At 35.0% G+C, this 19599-nt stretch overlaps 1 protein-coding gene across 1 annotated transcript; it reads right to left on the bottom strand.

Annotated features, from left to right (window-relative positions):
• Positions 1-13523: 13523 nt before the first annotated feature.
• On the bottom strand, positions 13524-19193 carry LOC132344313 (protocadherin-11 X-linked-like). Its single transcript, XM_059883740.1, has one exon. It carries the CDS (start codon positions 18578-18580, stop codon positions 17858-17860), a length of 723 nt encoding a protein of 240 aa, XP_059739723.1. The 5' UTR covers positions 18581-19193; the 3' UTR covers positions 13524-17857.
• Between the last annotated feature and the right edge of the window lie 406 nt (positions 19194-19599).

Genomic DNA, 19599 nt, shown 5'->3' with positions numbered 1-19599 from the left:
GTTCTAGTTCTGTGAAAAATAAAGTTGGTAGCTTCATAGGGATTGCTTTGAATCTATAGATTGCTTTGGGTAGTAAACTCCTTTTCATAATGTTGATTCTTCTGATCCATGGATGTGGTATATTTCTCCATCTAAATGTGATATCTTTGATTTCTTTCATCAGTGTTTTATAGTTTTCAATATATAGGTCTTTTGTTTCTTTAGGTATATTTATTCCCAAGTATTTTATTCTAATCATTGCAATGGTGAATGGGATTGTTTCCTTAATTTCTCTTTCTGTTTTCTCATTGTTAGTGTATAGAAATGCAAGTGATTTCTGTGTTTTATACCCTGAAATGTTACTATATTCCTTGATTAGCTTTAGTAATTTCTGGTGATATCATTAGGGTTTTATTTGTTAAAGATCATGTCATCTGCAATCAGCTAGAGTTTTGATTCTTCTTTTCCAATCTGAATTCCTCTTATTTCTTTTTCTTATCTGATTTATGTGGCTAAAATTTCCAAAACTATGTTTAAAACTATGTTAAACTTCCCAAACTAGATTCAATACAATCCCTATCAAGCTACCAACAGTATTTTTCACAGAACTAGAACAAATAATTTCACAATTTGTATGAAAATACCAAAAAACCTCCAATAGCCACAGCAATCTTGAGAAAGAACAATGGAAATGAAGGAATCAACCTGCCTGACTTCAGACTAGCTACAAAGCTTCAGTCATCAAGACAATATGGTACTGGCACAAAGACAGAAATATAGATCAATGGAACAAAATAGAAAGCCCAGAGATAAATCCACATACCTATGGACACCTTGTATTTGACAAAGGAGGCAAAAATATACAATGGAGAAAGGAAAACTAGTTCCTAAAACTTCCAAAACTAAGTGTTGACAGTAGACACCCTTTTCTATTTCCTGGCTTTATGGGAAATGCTTTCAATTTTTTGCTATTGAGGATAATGTTTGCTGTGGGTTGATCATATATGGCTTTTATTATGTTGAGGTATTTTCCTTATATGCCTGCTTTCTGGGGAGTCTTTGTCATAAATGGGTGTTGAATTTTGTCAAAGGCTTTCTCTGCATCTATTGAGATAACCATATGGTTTTCATCTTTCAATTTGTTAATGAGCTGTATCACACTGATTGATTTGCAAATACTGAAGAATCTTTGAATCCTTGGGATATAATCCATTTGGTCATTATGTATGATCTTTTTAATATGTTGCAGAATTTTGAGCATTACTTTACTAGCATGTGAGATGAGTGCAATTGTGCAGTAGTTTGAGCACTCTTTGGCATTGCCTTTCTTTGGGATTGGAATGAAAACTGACCTTTTCCAGTCCTGTGGTCACTTCTGCTTCATTGACTATGTCAAAGCCTTTGATAATGTGGATCAAAACAAACTGTGGAAAATTATTAAAGAAATGGGAATACCAGACCACCTTATCTGCCTCATGAGAAATCTGTATGCAGGTCAAAAAGCAAAAGTTAGAACAGGACATGGGACAATGGTTCCAAATTGGGAAAGGAGTACATCAAGGCAAGGACAGTGGTAAGCAGAGAATATTTGGAAGGTTTTTTGACCAAAGAATTATATATATTTTTTCCTTTCTTAATATCTGTATCAGTAGTAAACCTGATAATTTGATCACTTGGTGTCTATATCTTGTATCTACCTTCAGAGAAGCAGAAAGGAATTTTAGGTAATCAGTTTTTCAAATTCCATACTGTTTATCAGGACAAAAACTCAACATGACCCCTAAATCTTTCATCACATAAAATTGCATTGGAAATAGTTTAAATACCTAATTATAAAAATACAGTATTTCATCTATTTTAAGGTACATATTTATTTTTCATTTTCTAACATTTGAAATACAATGTGCCTTATAATTAATGGTGTTTTGCAATGGCTTGTAGACAGATGGTACTCATGACATAGATGCCACTCTCTGCACATGTATAAGTTTGTCTTTTCTGATAAAAAGACCACATAGCTGGACTCCTAGAAGACTTATTCAATAAGTCATATCAAAATAATTTGATGAATGGATATGAGCCCATTGGAATCTACTGGTAAAGTCAAAAAAGAGAGCTCATTAAAACTTACATAATGGGTGCCTGAGGCTACTGGGAAAATGCAGCAGATGATAATAGAATACTCCTAATGGTACAGAAGTCAATATTATGTGGTAAATACATGATTATAATTTGAAAAGCAATTCAGAACAGTTAGATCTTTCAGTTCTATCAGCAATTCAGTTAGATCTTTAGAAAAAAGAAATGTTTTAATCAATTTACTTCATTTACATTTCCCTTTTTATAAATACACAATAATGATAGTGTAAACTTTATATCTAAATAGGTATAACATTTTTCAATGAAATTTTTTAAAGTTATATGTGATAATGAAGTATTGTGTCAGTTCAATTGGCAATGCCATTTTCTCTCTTTGCAGTATATAAAATAATGATACATCATAAAATTGATGATATCTTAATAGAATTAAATATAAAATTAATAATAGAAATATTAATATTAGGAGAAAATTTGGTAAAGTATTTTGTATAAAAATAAGACGAGAGAAAGTTTATTAAACTAGAAAGTGAATCCATAATCAGTAAAGCAAAATATGGGTATTTTGATTGCCTAAAAAAGTCACTTGAAAAGATACCATTAACAATGACAAAATATGAACAGACTGAGAATAAGTATTTCCAAAATGTATACCAGAGTAAGAATAGCACTAATATACAAAGAGCTTTTAAAAATTGAAGATAAAAAATATGAAACATAACCCTGAAAAAATCATTTAATTAAGCAAGATAGTTTAATAAAGAATTAGAATAGCCCCTTCATTTGCGAAGATCATACTGTAGAAATTCCATGCAAAGTCCTAAGTCTTGGCTAAAGTCTGAGTTCTGTCATCTACTAAAATTATAAGTAAGTAATGGAGAACAGATACATTTAAACATCTGTTGTTTCTTAGTTTTAGAGAAAGAACAAAAGCTGTGTTGCTCATTTGAAAGGAACTATCACAATGATATAACTCTTTGGCCAATATCTGTTTCCTGATTTCCTAAATTTTTCAACTCATTGTAATATGAAAATAACTTTTTTAAGTAGTATAATCTATCCAGGGAAATTGTTTAGTTGCTAAGTCATGTTTGACTCTTTTGCAACCCCATAGACTGTAGCCTATCAGGCTCCTCTGTCCATGTGATTTCCCAGGCAAGAATACTGGAGTGGGCTGCCATTTATACAGGGGAATGTGGCAGACTAAATATGCCAACACATTCTTTGATACTATTCCTATTGAGAGGGAGGTTTATGACACTAGCCACAAATTTAGATGGATCCCTTGACTACTTTGGGCTTCCCTGGTGGCTCAGAGGTTAAAACGTCTGCCTGGAATGCGGGACACCCAGGTTCGATCCCAGGGTTGCGAAGATACCCTGGAGAAGGAAATGGCAACCCACTCCATTACTCATGCCTGGAGAATCCCATGGAAGGAGAAGCCTGATAGGCTACAGTCCATGGGGTCGCAAAGAGTCAGACATGACTGAGTGACTTCACTTTCACTTTCCTGACTACTTTGGCCGTTAGAATATAGTAGAAACAATACTTTGTTGGATTCTAGACGCATTTTTTTTTAAACTGGCAGCTTCTATTTCCTGTATTGCAGAATCCTTGTTCATGGAACCCTGAACCATAATGTTAAAAGAGCTACTACTATGCTGTATGCTGTAGGGTGATGTGCACAAGTTCTGAGATTACATTGAGAGAGAAGCCCAGATAAATGCAGCTTTCTAGCCATTGCATCCAAGGTGACATGTGACTGAAGCCATCTTGGGCCCTCCAAACAGGAGAGTCACATCAGTTGACATAATGTCTGCACTGAGGGATACTTTTGTGAAATGCTTTCCATTTGGCCACTGTATCTCAGGAGGCTGAAAGGCCGTTGCATTTGCTAAGTAACAAGGGATTTAGGAAGCATTTCCAAATGTTGTTTTATTTGGAATACAAGTCCCCAAATATATAGTGATTCCCCAGGACTGCCATCCATATTTTAGGGGGAAATTAAGATGTTCAGAATCATAACACTGGTTTGGACTCTTACAAATAAATATCCATATAATAAAAGAGAGGTAAAGGTGGGGGAATTATATGTGAGAAACAGAGCTTAATAACAACCAAATGTAATGCATGTTTCATGATTAGATTTTGGCTTGGGTGGAAGAGGTGCCAAGGACTCCAGCCTTGACCAAACTGTAGTCTGACTCCTATCAGCCCAATTCTCAACTAGGAGGCTTGTTCAATTTTGGCAAAGAATTCTTCCAATCCCAGTTTCAACAAGAATTTTACTAAGACAATTTAGTAAAAATACCCTCATCCTTAACATCTAATCAAATTCTTCTTCCTCTACCCTTAATATCTATTAAATTTGGTATTTTTTTAATTTTATTTTTTGACTCTCTCACCTTGTGCATTAGCTATGAATCTGTATCTGGCTGCCCTTGATGTTTTGAAGTTGTTGTTAGTTCTATATTTAAGTCTCTCTTCCTACTACAATGGTTCAAAAAAATCCAACTTACCCACTTTTAACAGGTGTGATTATTGTTTAAATTCTAAGTATTTGGAATATGTTAATAGTATGTATAATCTGTTTTAGGAGTTACATGTTGAAGTATATCCTGGTAAAGTTTCAGGAAGTATGGAACATACTTATCTGTCATGCCAAATGTGTGTGTGTGTATGTGTGTACAGAGAGGTAGAGAGCGAGAGTGGTTACAGGTTTATTCATTGTGCTATGCTTCAACTTTACTGTATCACTGAAGAATTTCAAAATATAAACTATTGGAAAGAATAAAAAAATAGTCTCTTGAAAGCTACTAATGGTTGTTTCTTTGAAAAGAGGGATTTATAAACAGAAACAGGAGAGAAAGGTAGATTTTTGTAATGAATTTTCAATGTTTAGATTTAAAAAATCAATGTATATACATATACCTTACATCCTTGTGTGATGACTCAGAACTGGGAGGGATGTTACAAGTGCCTGAGGAGTGAGGGGTTCAACCCCACATTGGGCACCTCAGCCTTAGTGACCAGTATAAGAGGTGAGCCCCCATAATTAGCTTTGAAAAACAGTGGGACTTAATTACAGAGGACTATAGAAAACCAAGACTCCACTCTGATAGCTTGCACACAAATGCACCCATTTGAGTCCCAAGGCAGAGGCTGCAGTTGAAAGCATGTGGCATTCATTCAAGCTGGTCTGCTAAAGGCATGCCAGCATACCCCTTGTCAACGCCTGCTCCAACTGCAGCTGTCTTGTCAAGGTGGAGGCCCTTACATAGTCCAGCAAAGACTCATTTTGTGCCTACCCCAGTTTCTGTCATCTCAGCAAGGCAGTGGGACCAGAGTGCCCCAAGTAATCCTCTGCTTGCACATACATGCTTAAACTCCAATGCTTTGTCCACCTCATGCGAAGGATTGACTCATTGGAAAAGGCCCTGATGCTGGGAGAGATTGGGGGCAGGAGGAGAAGTGGACGACAGAAGATGAGATGGCTGAATGGCATCATCAACTCTATGGACATGAGTTTGGGTGAACTCTGGGAGTTGGTGATGGACAGGGAGGCCTGTTGTGCTGCAACTCATGGGGTTGCAAAGAGTCGGACATGACTGAGTGACTGAACTGAACTCAACATCCACCAAGTTGATAATACCATCTGACCATCTTATCCTCTGTTGTCCCCTTTTCCTCCTGCCTGCAATATTTCCCAACATCAGGGTCTTTTCTAATGAGTCAGTTCTTCCCATCAGGTGGCCAAAGTATTGGACTTTCAGCTTCAGCATCATTTCTTCCAATGAGTATTCAGGACTTATTTCCTTTAGGATTAACTACTTTGATTTCCTTGCATTCCAAGGGTCTCTCAAGAGTCTTCTCCATCACCACAGTTCAAAATCTTCAATTCTTTGGAGCTCAGATTTCTTTATAGTCCAACTTTCACATCCATACATGACTACGGGAAACACCATAGTGTTGACTAGATTGACCTTTGTTGGTAAAATAATGTCTCTGCTTTTTAATATGCTGTCTAGGTTGGTCATAACTTTTCTTCCAAGGAGCAAGTGTCTTTTAATTTCATGTCTGCAGTCACTGTCTGCAGTGATTTTGGAGCCCAAATAAAATAAAATCTGTCACTATTTTCATTGTTTCCCAATCTATTTGCCATGAAGTGATGGGACCGCATGCCATCATCTTCGTTTTTTGAATGTTGAGTTTTAAGTTAGCTTTTTCACTCTTCTCTTTCACTTTCATGAAGAGGCTTTTTAGTTCTTCACTTTCTGCCATAACAGTGGTGTCATCTGCATATCTGAGGTTATTGATACTTCTCCCAGCAATCTTGATTACAGCTTGTGCTTCATCCAGCCCAGCATTTTGCATGATATACTCTGCATATAATTCAAATAAGCAGATTGACAATATACAGCCTTGACGTACTCCTTTCCCAATCTGTAACTAGTTTGTTTTTCCATGTCTGGTTCTAACCATTACTTCTTGATCTGCCTACACATTTCTCAACAGGCAGGTGGGGTCATCTGGTAAGGTGGCTTCCATGTCATAAGCTCTCATAAATACCCACTGAATCATAAATTCTCTTTTTCAATCCTTTCTTATTTCCTTCCCTGCCTCACTAGTTCATTATCTAAATATTTCTTTAAATTCTTTCCTTTTCTGCTTTCTTCCTCACCAATATTGTCCTAAGTGTAAAACTTTATTTGCAATATGATGACCATGATCTACTTATGTGTTCAAAAATGCCTCAAGGTCAATGGAATGAGAGGCCATTTTTTTCTTTGGGTGATTAACATACTCATTTCATAAGGTGGTTAGATTTCAAGTGTCAGCGCTGAGGCACCCTCTCTAAGGACAGACTAGGGTTGACTAGCTCATTTCTCTTTATTTTACTTCACCATTGAATGAAAAGAGGTAATAGCCTAGTAAGATGAATTATATATAGTTGTCACTCCAGAAGAAAATTTGTTTCACTTTTTAAAAAATACTTTAGTTCCTCCTTTCTTTATCTAAAGTTAATAAATCACATATTGCTATGATTCCTTACAATATACCTATATTAACTCCATTTTACAAACAAGAAAAATGAGATTTAAAAATTACCCCTTGGTAATCTAGCTTTCAAGGGAAAGAACTGATATTTGGGCCTAGATTTGTGTGATTTTAGAATTAAATCATGTAATTGCTGGAGGTAGATTGAATTCTAGTTCAACCGACTTACATGTCGATAGAACATACTTCTCTCAGAAGCTGAATATTGAATGGAACAGCACTTCATTGTGCCTGATCTTGTATGACAGATCTTAGTTAAGGCATTTTTTAAATTAAAATATGTATTAAACAGGGTTCTCCAGAAAAAGCAGCATCAATAGAACACACACACACAAACACATAAATATATATATAAGTATATATATAGAGAAAGACAGAGACAGAAGCAAAGAGGTTGATTTTAAGAAATTAGCTCACACACTTCTGGAGGCTAACAAAATATGAATGTATGCTGGCAGCCTGCAGACCCTGGGAAGCAATGGTGTTGAACCTGAAGTCTGAAGGTGGTATGCTTACAGAATTCCCTCTTCCTCAGAGGGAGGTCAGGAGTTTTTCTGTTAAAGCTTTCAACTGTTTATATCAAGCCCACCTACAAAGTGGAGGATAATCTGTTTTAACAAAGTTTTCCTATTTAAAAGTTAATCTCATGTTAAAAAAAAAAAAAAAGACCTGACAACAACATCTAGACTGCTCTTTGACCAACTATCTGGTACTGTGATCTACCCAAGTTAACACATAAAATTAAGCATCACAGAATCTCAGTACTCTGCCTTGATTACCTACTAAATCTATTTGCTGGAATCAACTTTGTTATAAAATCTAGTGCAAAATATTTTAACCAGAGACATAGACAATAAGATTTTCTAAATAAATAATCCATTTCCTAGATTTTTCCACTTGTTCAGCAGCACACTATAGGCAAGTATATTAGGATGATTGAATACTTCCTCCAATTGGATGTCTGGCAAAACAAGTACTTTGTATCTTTACTGTTTATATTTAAAGTTCAACTTCTTTCAGTGTCATTCTTGGTTAAGAAACAGACTTGTGTGTAACAAAATCTTTCTTGACACCTTAGTAGACACAACTAGGTAAGACTAAACCTCTGAGGAGTTGATGGCTGATCCTCTAAACAAATGCTCCCTTCAGGCACATAACTGAATTGCAATGATGTTAAGTACTGGAAATGGGTAGTGCATGACTTAGGCTGTTAGTCTCATTGCATTTGACCACATGAATGCTTTCATAGAAAAATATACAGTGACACGCATTATCATTTTTGTGCTAAAAGGCACTCACATATATCATCCAGGAATTTTTTTTTCTTTCTATGAATAAAGAATGCAGTGGAAAAAAATTTACCTTGGGCTATTGGAGAGTTATTTGCTCTATAAATTTGAACTGTTCTTATAAAAGCATTCTAAACTGAAAGCTGCGATTTTTTTTCTTTTATTTTATGAAAAATCACTTCCCTCTTCCACACTGAGAGCACTGTTTAGTAATAAATTTTTGTAACTTCCAGATATACGGTGTCAAAGAGCCAATTGTTTTAGGTGTAAAATTAAAAAAAAAAAAAAAAAAAAACAGCAACAACAACAAAAAAACAAAGAGGCCAGCAGTTTTCTCTCACTAGATAAATCTTCAGTAACATTTCTCCCTTGAGAGTATCTAGTGAATACCCCATAGTAGATAAAATTGAGCTCCAAAGCACCAATCTATCAAGTAATAATCAATTTATCTACACTTCTTCACAAAGCCAAAACAAATTAGAATCTGGAAATTTTTGTTCCCAACCTCAGAAATGAGAGATATTCACCTATTGTATTGTACTTGCTCCCTGCGTGTCTAAGCACTCAATGTCTGTACTTGCCATTATAAAAGGCAAAACCTCAGTTTTCTACCTTCTTCTCTTTTTCTGTTTTCTGTATGTCTTCTTTACTGTTCACATGGAATACTTCACTTCCGGTACTTCTAGTCACAAAATGTTTGGAAGGTATTTTTCCAGACTAAGCAATTCTCTGTGTGAGACACCATCTGGATATGCTACAATTCAGCTCAGTTCTGACACTAACTATCCAGGGATAGCATTAGATTTCTTAAGTCTTCAGTCCTACAAGACTATCTCCCACACCCAAGTTTAGACAGCAATAGTAAGCACAAGTTGTTACCTGTTCTTCTGAATGACCAGCTACAGATTGGAGGGTCTTCCTCCTCAGGCTCCAATAATTTGCTGGAAGAGCTCACAGAACTCAATGACACACTTGCTTACCCTTACTAGTTTATTAAAGTATATGATAAAGGATCCTCTGAACATCCCATTGAAAGAGATGCGAAGAACAAATATGTGAGGAAGAGAACAGAGCTTCCATGCCCTTCCCAGGCACACCACTCTCCCAGCACTTCTGCATGTTCACCAACCTGATCATGTTTGAGTTTCTATTGAGGCTTCATCACATACACATGACTGATTATTAACTCCATTTTCAACCCTTATCTTTTCTCAAGAGAATGGAGGTGGGAGTGAGGCTGAAAATTACAAGCTTCCAATCATAGCTTGGTCTTTCAGGTGACAATATCTCACTCAAGAGCCATCCAGAAGCCCACTCAGAGTTACCTCATTAGAACAAAAGACAGTCTTACTGCTCAAGAAATTAGAAGGCTTTCAGGAGCTCTGTGTCAGGAACCAGGGCCAGAGACCAAATATTGACACAAACAAAAAAAATGTTTCTAGTGTTATGTTTAGGAATTTGCAAGGGTTTTAGGATCTCTGTGCCAGGATCCAGGGGTAGATTTGAATATATATATATATATATATATATATATATATATATATATATATTTCTTATTAAAAATCACAACATCACAACCATGATTCCTGAAATTTTCATCATTAGTGGAACATCACTACAACACTCATTATTTAGAAACTGTGAGAAGGGGAACACGGTTACTTATTATTTTCTCTTAATATTTTATTCAAAATTGCCTTATTAGACACTAAACTATTAAAATGAAATGTCATGGGAGTAATCTTGGCAAAAAGTGGGAATTTAGAAAAGAACATATCCTGAATTGTCCCATGGACTTCTAGAGCATGGAAGGAACATTGTGGGTATATCTTGAGCCAGAATGCAACAAACACTTGAAGAATTGTATGTCTTTGATTCAATGGTGAAGTGTAAAACCCAAGCAGAAAGTGAGATGATGCAAAACACATAGTGTACCATCATGTATAACTCATAAAATGTGATTACAGGCACTTTGCCTGTATGGCATTCATCCAAAAAACTATAACCTCAGTCTAATCATAAGAAAAACACCAGATAAATCTCAACTGAGGGACGTTCTATACAAAATATCACACCAGTATTCCTCAGAACTATCAAGGTCATCATTAATTAGGAGAGTCTGGGAAATTGTCACGGTCTAGAGGAGCCTAAAGAGATATGACTACTAAATGTAATGTAAACTTTTTGATGGGATTTTGAAACAGAAAAAGGACATTAACAAAACACTTAAGAAAATCGAATAAACTATGGGTTTTGTTGTTGTTGCTGTTCACTCACTCAGTTATGTCCAACTCCTTGCGAGCCCATGGACTGCAGCAAGACAGGCTTCCTAGTCCACTAACTCCTGGAGTTTGCTCAAATTCACACCCATTGAGTCGCCTTTAGTTGATAATAATATTGACACTAATATTGGCACATTAATTGCAACAAGTATATCATGTTAATAATAGGAGAAACTGGGGTATGAGTATTTGGGTACTGTTTTATCTTTGCAATTGTTCTGTAAATCTGAAACTCTTCAAAATTGTTTATGAAGAAAATGTACTACTAGTAGATCTCTGAGTTACGTATGCTATTGACAGGGTTAAGCTTCCATTTATGGTTGTCTTTATTTATTATTATTATTTTTTAACTTCTGTTTTCCCCAATCAACTTTAGAATATTTTGATAGACAAGAATGGAATAAACCCTGTGTACAGGTTAAGTTTTTGCTGTGTTTATGAAACTGTAGAATCTCAGATACTTGAAATGGCTATGGAGTTTGTAACTCAACTTACAGAAATTAAACTCTGTACCTACTTGGCTGTTTCACAGTTGTGTTTTGTTTTGGTTGGAGCCATTTCCATTACACCATTAAAAATTTATTTTATAAATCAATGTGGCCAATTCTGGCAATAAAAGCAACAAGTTCAGTAGTGGTTTTAATCAAACTAAATATTAGCTCACAATATTTTTATTTGTTGAAATATACATTTTTAGTATTTTTTTTTTCCTTTAGAGCAGTTTTCCCCCCATTTACAGAGTATGAATTCCCATATTAACTTTTTCAGGTTTTTAGAGTTCTTGCCAAGGTTATTATGATAATATATATCTCTAACCTGGTAATCTCTAATCTACATATTACTCACTACAGCTTGTTTCCCACCCCCCCAAATGGCTGGAGTCAAGCTGAGAAATACCACAAATTAACCTACACATATAGTATACTTCTAAAATTCCAATCTTCTTTTGCCAGATTAAAGTTTTGCTTGAATTAAATGTTTGTTTTTAATTCCTTCATCAGCTAACCTTTAGTGCAGGTGTTCCTGCTAAGTTGCTTCAGTCCTATTTAACTCTTGGCAACCCATAAACTGTAGCCTATCAGGCTCCTCTCTCCATGGGATTTCCCAGGCAAGAATACTGGAGTTAAGTGCAAATAAAAACTACAATGAGGTACCATCTCATAGCAGTCATCATGGCTGCAATCAAAAAGTTTACAAACAAAAATGCTAGAGAGATTGTGGAGAAAAGGGAACCCTCTTACACTGCTCATGGGAATGCAAACTAGTATAGCCACTATGGAGAACAGTGTGGAGATTCCTTAAAAAAAACTGGAAATAGAACTGCCATACCACCCAGCAATCACACTGCTGGTCATACACACCAAGGAAATCAGAATTGAAAGAGACACGTGTACCCTAATGTTCATCACAGGACTATTTACAATACTAGGGCATGGAAGCAACCTAGTTGTCCATTGATAGATGAATGGATAAGAAAGTTGTGGTACATATCCACAGTGGAATATTACTCAGCTTTAAAAAAATGCATTTGAATCAGTTCTAATGAGGTGGATGAAGCTGGAGCCTATTATACAGAGTGAAGTTAGTCAGAAAGAGGAATACATGTATACCTGTGGCAGATTCATTTTGATATATGGCAAAACCAATACAATATTGTAAAGTTAAATAAAATAAAATTTAAAAAAATAAAATAAAATGTGATCCTACTCAAAAAAAAAAACTAAATAAAATAAAGTATATTAATGCATATATATGTAATTTAGACAGATGGTAACGATGACTCCATATGTGAGACAGCAAAAGAAACTCTTGGACTCTGTGCGAGAAAGCAAGCATGGGATGATTTGAGAGAATAGTATTGAAACATGTATATTACCATATGTGAACTATATCACCAATCCATGTTCGATGCAAGAGACAGGGCATTCAAGGCCAGTGTACTGGGATGACCCTGAAGTATGGGATGGAGAGGGAGGTGGGAGAGGGATTCAGGATGGGGTCACTTGAACACCTGTGGCTGATTCGTGCTGATATATGGTGAAAGCCACTACAATATTGTAAAGTAACTAGCCTCCAATTAAAATAAATTAATTATTTTTTAAAAAAGAAAAATAATACTGGAGTGGGTTACCATTTCCTTCTCCAGGAAATCTTTCCGACCCAGAGATCAAACCCATATTTCCTGCATTGCAGGCGGATTCTTTACCTCCAAGCCACCTAACCTTTTGTAGGAATAAGCAAATTAATATAACAATTACAGAAAGATGGGTGAGAAAAGAAAGAAGACAAAAAGCACTAGATTATGTGATCTGTTCAAACTTAAGAACTAATAAAAATGCCAAGTACAATCAAGTATTTACTGATCTTGTGTAGCTTAAGAGGTTTCAAAGTACTGGGATTCTCTCCATTTAGCCAAGTTGAAAGTGAAGCCAGGAATGAAGTTACTTTGTTCCACAAATATTATCAGCATTTTCCAGAAGTTTCACTTGGATCCTCAAGGGTCGTGTACATAAATCCAGAGGTGGAATTTACATTAAATAAGACAATAGGCCTAATGAAATAAATAAATATATCTTAAGTTTGTCTTGAAAGATACAAAATAAAATTTCTAAAACACTACAATATCACTTACCAGCTTTGAAAAGTGGGTGAAATAATGTTCATTTCAAAAAACTAAATTGAAGAGAATCTCTGAGTAAACAAAAATTAAGCTAACTCATTGAAATGTTCCACCTAAAGGTATATTTTACCCTAGATATATTTTAAGAACAATTTAAAATAAAATAAAACCTTTTACTTTTAAATGAAAAAATATGCATAATAAATATGCATTTTTATTTCTCATAGCTTTATTAATACCTATAATAATGAATAAGAAAGCATGCAATACAGAATCTGATATCGAACAATTAATACACATTTTCCACTGGACTACATACTGCCTTCCTACACCATACAATATGCAACCCTCTCACTTCCAAAGCATGGATAGAGCTGCTTTGAGATACTCTTTACTTTTAGATGCTGTATGATGTCACAGAGGAGGAATCTTCTCAAAATACAAACATAAATACATATTTCATAAAATTCCAAGTATTTTAAGCAGGGATAGCATAAATTTTACACATTTTTTTTGAAAAAGTATCACATACAATCACTAAACAATTGCCTTCATGTTTTTGTTTTCATTTTTGCACACACATTTTTCTGAGTGGCCTTCTCATTACTACTTCTATTGATGTCAACTTGCACTGCTTTTATAAATCATATTTACTGAAAGAATATGGATGGTTAATGTAAAAAAGTGACTATGAGTTAATATTTTAAGGCCTCTGCATAAAATTCCACTGGAGTGGTAATTGGTGTGTTAATTTAAAAAAGTTCCTGCTCATATATAGTTCAGCTTCTCTTACTCCCATGTTTTCCAGGGCAATTGTGCCAGTTGGAAATAGCCAAAATAGTGTCTAATGATTGTGAGAAAAGGTAGTATAAATATAACTATAAATTTGATTTGGAACCAAATGTGAAAATATGAAACCAAATAGTAAAGAACAAGAGATGATAACCATAGTGGAAAATATATATCACAAGAGAATAAAAAGTTTAAACAAAAAGATATTCATATTCATAAATGTGAATTAGGAGATACATGCACATTCAGACTTAATATAAACAACAAAAAAATAATGTTGAAATATGCATGTGGGTAAAACTTAATTTTCCCATGACTGCAAAGGATCTTTTTTTTTTTTTGCTTGTGACAGGACTGCATTTATAGAATTGCAGAATGTGTGATATTTTGAGTTTATTTTTCTCCACTTCAAAGAAAGTGTGTGGCAAATATTTAAGAAGACAGAGGCTCTTCATAAACTGTCACCAATACACAATAACACTGATCATTTAACAATGACATTTTTCTAGCCAAATTTACATTACCAAAAACAAAATGTTAAATAATTAAATAAGACTACACAAAATGTACTCTAAATTTATCACATCATTTGTACTGTATGTAAGTTTGTTTCTAATACATTGACACATTATTAGCTAAAACGTGAAGATAAGTTCAAAGAAAAAATGTGTATGCACTTAGCATATAAGATACACAGTGTTTGAATACATACTTACAAATGTGGTATATTAACATTATAGCTAGTAAATTAATGATCACATTGATTGTACATGGCCAAAAGAAAAGAACAAGTTTGATTGAACATATTATTACCATCCTTGTCATTCAACTGTAAGTTCTTATAAGTAAATCAAATCTTACTTTTTCAAGGGAATTTTTTTTTTTTTAGTAAAATAAGCCTATTTGGAGTTCTAGGACTAAATTTGGTGCATTAAAAATATCTGTGAGTTTTGTCAATCTACAGCTCTGTCCATCCACCCAAAGAAAGAGTTTTCAACATGATGAGAAATAGTTCATTGAATCTGAAACCTTGGCAGTAACAGGTTGCCAAGGCCAGACCTAGTGGAAGCTTAGGAAGAGAATACACAGGGGAGAAAAACTGGGCTCACACCCCTTGCCTCTTTGGCTACTTTGAGCCTGCTTCCATTTAAAGTCTCTCTGGTACAAACCCAGAAGAGGGTGCCCAGTCATTTTATATTCTGAACACAATCTAAGTCTGATGGTATAATCAGAAATAGAAAGGGCAATAAAAGCATATTTGTTCATTCCTATATATCTAGGAAAGGTATCAACACTTCACAAATTTTACATGAGGATTTAAGAGCCACCCATATAGCAAAATAGATCACACTATAAGGAAAAAAGAAATCTGACTTTGGTTTTATTCTGATTTTCAACATAGCTAGTAACTATTCATACTACTGACATTATTTAATAGTCTTTTAATTTCTCCTTTTTAATCACTTTATTTATTTATTTGTGTGTGTAGATCTTAACTAAGAATGTAGAGAGGAAACTATAGGAATAACTAAAATAGAAGAGGAAACGCTCACATTAACTTTGCAAGTTTTAGAGAGAAAAACATTCTAAAATCTACTGGAAGCACTGATCTTGCCATTCTGGGTTTTTTTGTATTCCCCAGGTCTAAAATCTTCATCAGCCATAGCAACAATAATACCAACACATATATGTGGTCATATTTCAGTAAACTTTCAAACATCATCAATCCTTCAGGACTCACATGCTCCTAGAATACCAGAATGCTCCAAATCCCTTTGAATATCAACAAACACAAAGGGGGAAGAAAAATCAGTAATATTAATTAATTTGAAATTTCAGTAATTAAACTCTAGTAGTTAAAAGTTAAGAAGATCTACACACCAAATCAGACAAGATTTAAAGAGTTTCATAATGGGAATAATATAGTCTCAAAACACTATGTAGCCTGCTGGGCATATTAAGAGAAACTTTCTCAACATTCACTGGAAACCTTCACCAATAAAACTATACACTTACCACAGTTTATAATACAACATTTACACACAGTTTAATAATAAATTATATATCTTTAAGTTACACATTACAAAGTCTATATCTAATTTAATCAAGAAGAAATATTCATGTCCCCCATCCCAATTAAAGCATCAATTGTCTCTTGATTTAGTGTAAAACTGAAACAAGACATTTTCTCAGTTTTGTTATGAAGGAAAATTAAGTTGATGTTTCTGTAAATTGATGAAATGTGCACATAGAAGATCACAACCAGTTAAGAGGACAAAAAATAAAATAAAGAATATACAACAAAAGGAAACTAATGTTCCCTAGGATTACTCATGTATTATTTGCTTAGAATGACATATTTTGTTTCATATATGAGACTTTTGTGTGTGTGTGTGTGTGTGTTTTGGGGGTATTTCTTCTCCACCCCAAGAAGCAGTCATGAACCTCATTTCTCCCTCTGCACATCTCCTTAAACTTCTATACTGTAACACATTTGATATACATTTATAATTATGTCTCTTGAAAGGTTCCTTCCTGACTTTCATCTTATTATCAGTGTTTTGCTTCAGTAGGTTGCGCTAGAATGATAAAAATCCCTTAGTCTTAAAGGTTTAGTATGTTGTTTTATCTACAGTTATATTTATTTGGGTTAAGTGTTCAGTACATCCACTTTCTTTGTGATTTTCTAGTCTGTTATATACAAATTTCAGAAGATAAGGCCCAACTGATAATGAAATATAGGCTTAAGATGGCAGATACATGATTTCTGATGCACTTTACACTAAACTACAAAGATAAATTTAACAAAAAATGAAAGAGGCCCTTAAAGCAGTTAATTGCCTAATTTGGGCACAGTTATTGCACTTTAGTGTCTCGAACTCTACTAAAGAGTAGAGAAATAGGTTACTGACAGAAATCTATAAAGTTTTTATAAGTCCTTTATTGGGAAAATATATATAAAATGTATATCAACAATATATTCTTAAAATAAAACTAGAAAACATGAAAATAGAGACCAAAAAATGAGATATTTACATTTTCCTACTGTTTATTTTTGCAAAAAAACTAGTAACAAAAAAGTGGAGACAACAACAAATATCAAGCTAAAAGGCAAAATGTTACTGTACTTACACCTTCTAATGTTGTCTAAACAAAAGTTTAGATGGAATAAAGGTACTCTTGGAAAATCAGATATTTGCTAGTTTTCCATTGGCTACATACTGGGTCCAGAAAAAACAGAATGAAAAAGTAATATTGAAGATGTTGGTGAAAAAAAATACAGTGCATCAGAAGTAATATATACTATCGTAATATCTGTCATGATAAGACTTTCTTTACAAAGGGATGTGACTTTTTTCAATTTTTCTTTTTAAATACATATTTTTTTCATTTATGCTATCGTTAATTTTTCATCAGTTTTCACTTTTCAGCATTCAGTTTTTTTTATATTCATACTTAATAATCTCATTTTTGGAGATATTGTACACACTATTTTTTTTTTAAATTTTGGTTTATAATTGTTCCAATTTCCAATTGGTGATACATAGAAATATAATTAATCAAACTGTAAATTTATTTTTAACTTTTGACTAAGGGTCTAGCTCTAGACTTTATTCTGTTGTGGGCTTCTATTTACATAGCTATTTACAAATCCAACAATTTGAAGTACTCACTGAAATTGGATTTCAAACTTTGATTATAAACATCTTGTTGGAAAATGTGAAGTAGCTGTTTTAGCTTTATAAGGGATGTTCTTCCATAATGGGAGAATCACCCCTAGAGGGTCTAGCCTGTTGGCCTGGAGTGAAGGTTGTCAAGGGAATGACTTTAATTGAATCATCACTAGGATGAAGTCTTTCAGACATGGCATAAAAATGAGATCTTGTACTACCTTGTGCTCCTTGGTCAAGAGAAAGTAGTCCTTCAGGGCCAACACCTTGCCCCCAACCCTGCTGCAGACCCACTGGTGGTTGTACAGGGCTGCAGTGAAGGGCAGCAGGCTGTGGCAGAGGAGGACTGCAGTTGATTGAAGCAGCCTGTGCCAGAGGAGGGCTGTAGTAAAGGGCTGAGGCCTGTGCTGGTAGAGGGCTGTGGTGAAGAGCCTGTGCTAGAGGTGGGCTGTGGTGGAGAGCAGAGGTCTGTGCTGGTGGAGAGCTGTGGCATAGTGCTATAGCCTGGGTCATCGGAGGACTGTGGCAGAGAGCAACTGTCTGTGTCACCAGAGGGTTGCGTCGGTGAAGAGTTGTCTGCGTCGGGGGAGGGCTGTGGCATAGAGCAGAGGCCTGTGCCTGTGAAGGGCTGGAATGCGTCAGAGAAGCTGGCATCCAGCAGGCATCAGAGTGGCCCAAGATGAGACATTCTTGAGTGCAGTTGTCAGAGGCCTCTTCCACAGTAGGCTGAATAGTTATTTCTGCAGCTGTTAAGATGGGAAACAAATGATAAAATTTATGTTTCAAAAGCATGTGTTTATTTTTTATTTTTTTAAACAGGTTTTAAATTTTATTTTATTTTTAAACTTTACAATATTGTATTAGCTTTGCCAAATATTGAAATGAATCCGCCACAGGTATACCCGCATTCCCCATCCTGAACCCTCCTCCCTCCTCCTTCCCCTACCCTCCCTCTGGGTCGTCCCAGTGCACCAGCCCCAAGCATCCAGTACTGTGCATCGAACCTGGACTGGAGACTCGTTTCATACATGATATTATACATGTTTCAATGCTATTATTCCAAATCTTTCTCCAAAGAAGACATACAGATGGCTAACAAACACATGAAAAGATGCTCAACATCACTCATTATCAGAGAAATGCAAATCAAAACCACTATGAGGTACCATTTCACGCCAGTCAGAATGGCTGCGATCCAAAAGTCTACAAGCAATAAATGTTGGAGAGGGTGTGGAGAAAAGGGAACTCTCTTACACTGTTGGTGGGAATGCAAATTAGTACAGCCACTATGGAGAACAGTGTGGAGATTCCTTAAAAAACTGGAAATAGAACTGCCTTATGATCCAGCAATCCCACTGCTGGGCATACACACTGAGGAAACCAGAAGGGAAAGAGACACGTGTACCCCAATGTTCATCGCAGCACTGTTTATAATAGCCAGGACATGGAAGCAACCTAGATGCCCATCAGCAGATGAGTGGATAAGAAAGCTGTGGTACATATGCACAAAAGCGTGTGTTTATTAGCTACTTAAATCATATTGCTACAAGAATGCTTAATAATCTATATATAAATGCATCAGAGGCTTCTAATATTTTCATAATTGGTACTCGATTTGTCACAAAGTAATTCCTACAGTAACATAAATAATCAGGAGTGGGTGGATGGCATTTCATTTTTATAAGTAGGATATTTTGGCTTAGTCTCCCAAATGTAGATATTTTAAACTGTGTTTATGACTGTGAATGGAAGCTGTGGTCAATGATTTATACACACAAATCTGTTGAAATATGGTCCTGACTAACACAAAA

This window comes from Bos taurus, chromosome X, assembly GCF_002263795.3.
Source record: "Bos taurus isolate L1 Dominette 01449 registration number 42190680 breed Hereford chromosome X, ARS-UCD2.0, whole genome shotgun sequence".
NCBI lineage: Eukaryota > Metazoa > Chordata > Mammalia > Artiodactyla > Bovidae > Bos > Bos taurus.
Note: the sequence above shows the minus strand (reverse complement) of the source record. Positions and strands in the feature narration are given on the sequence as shown.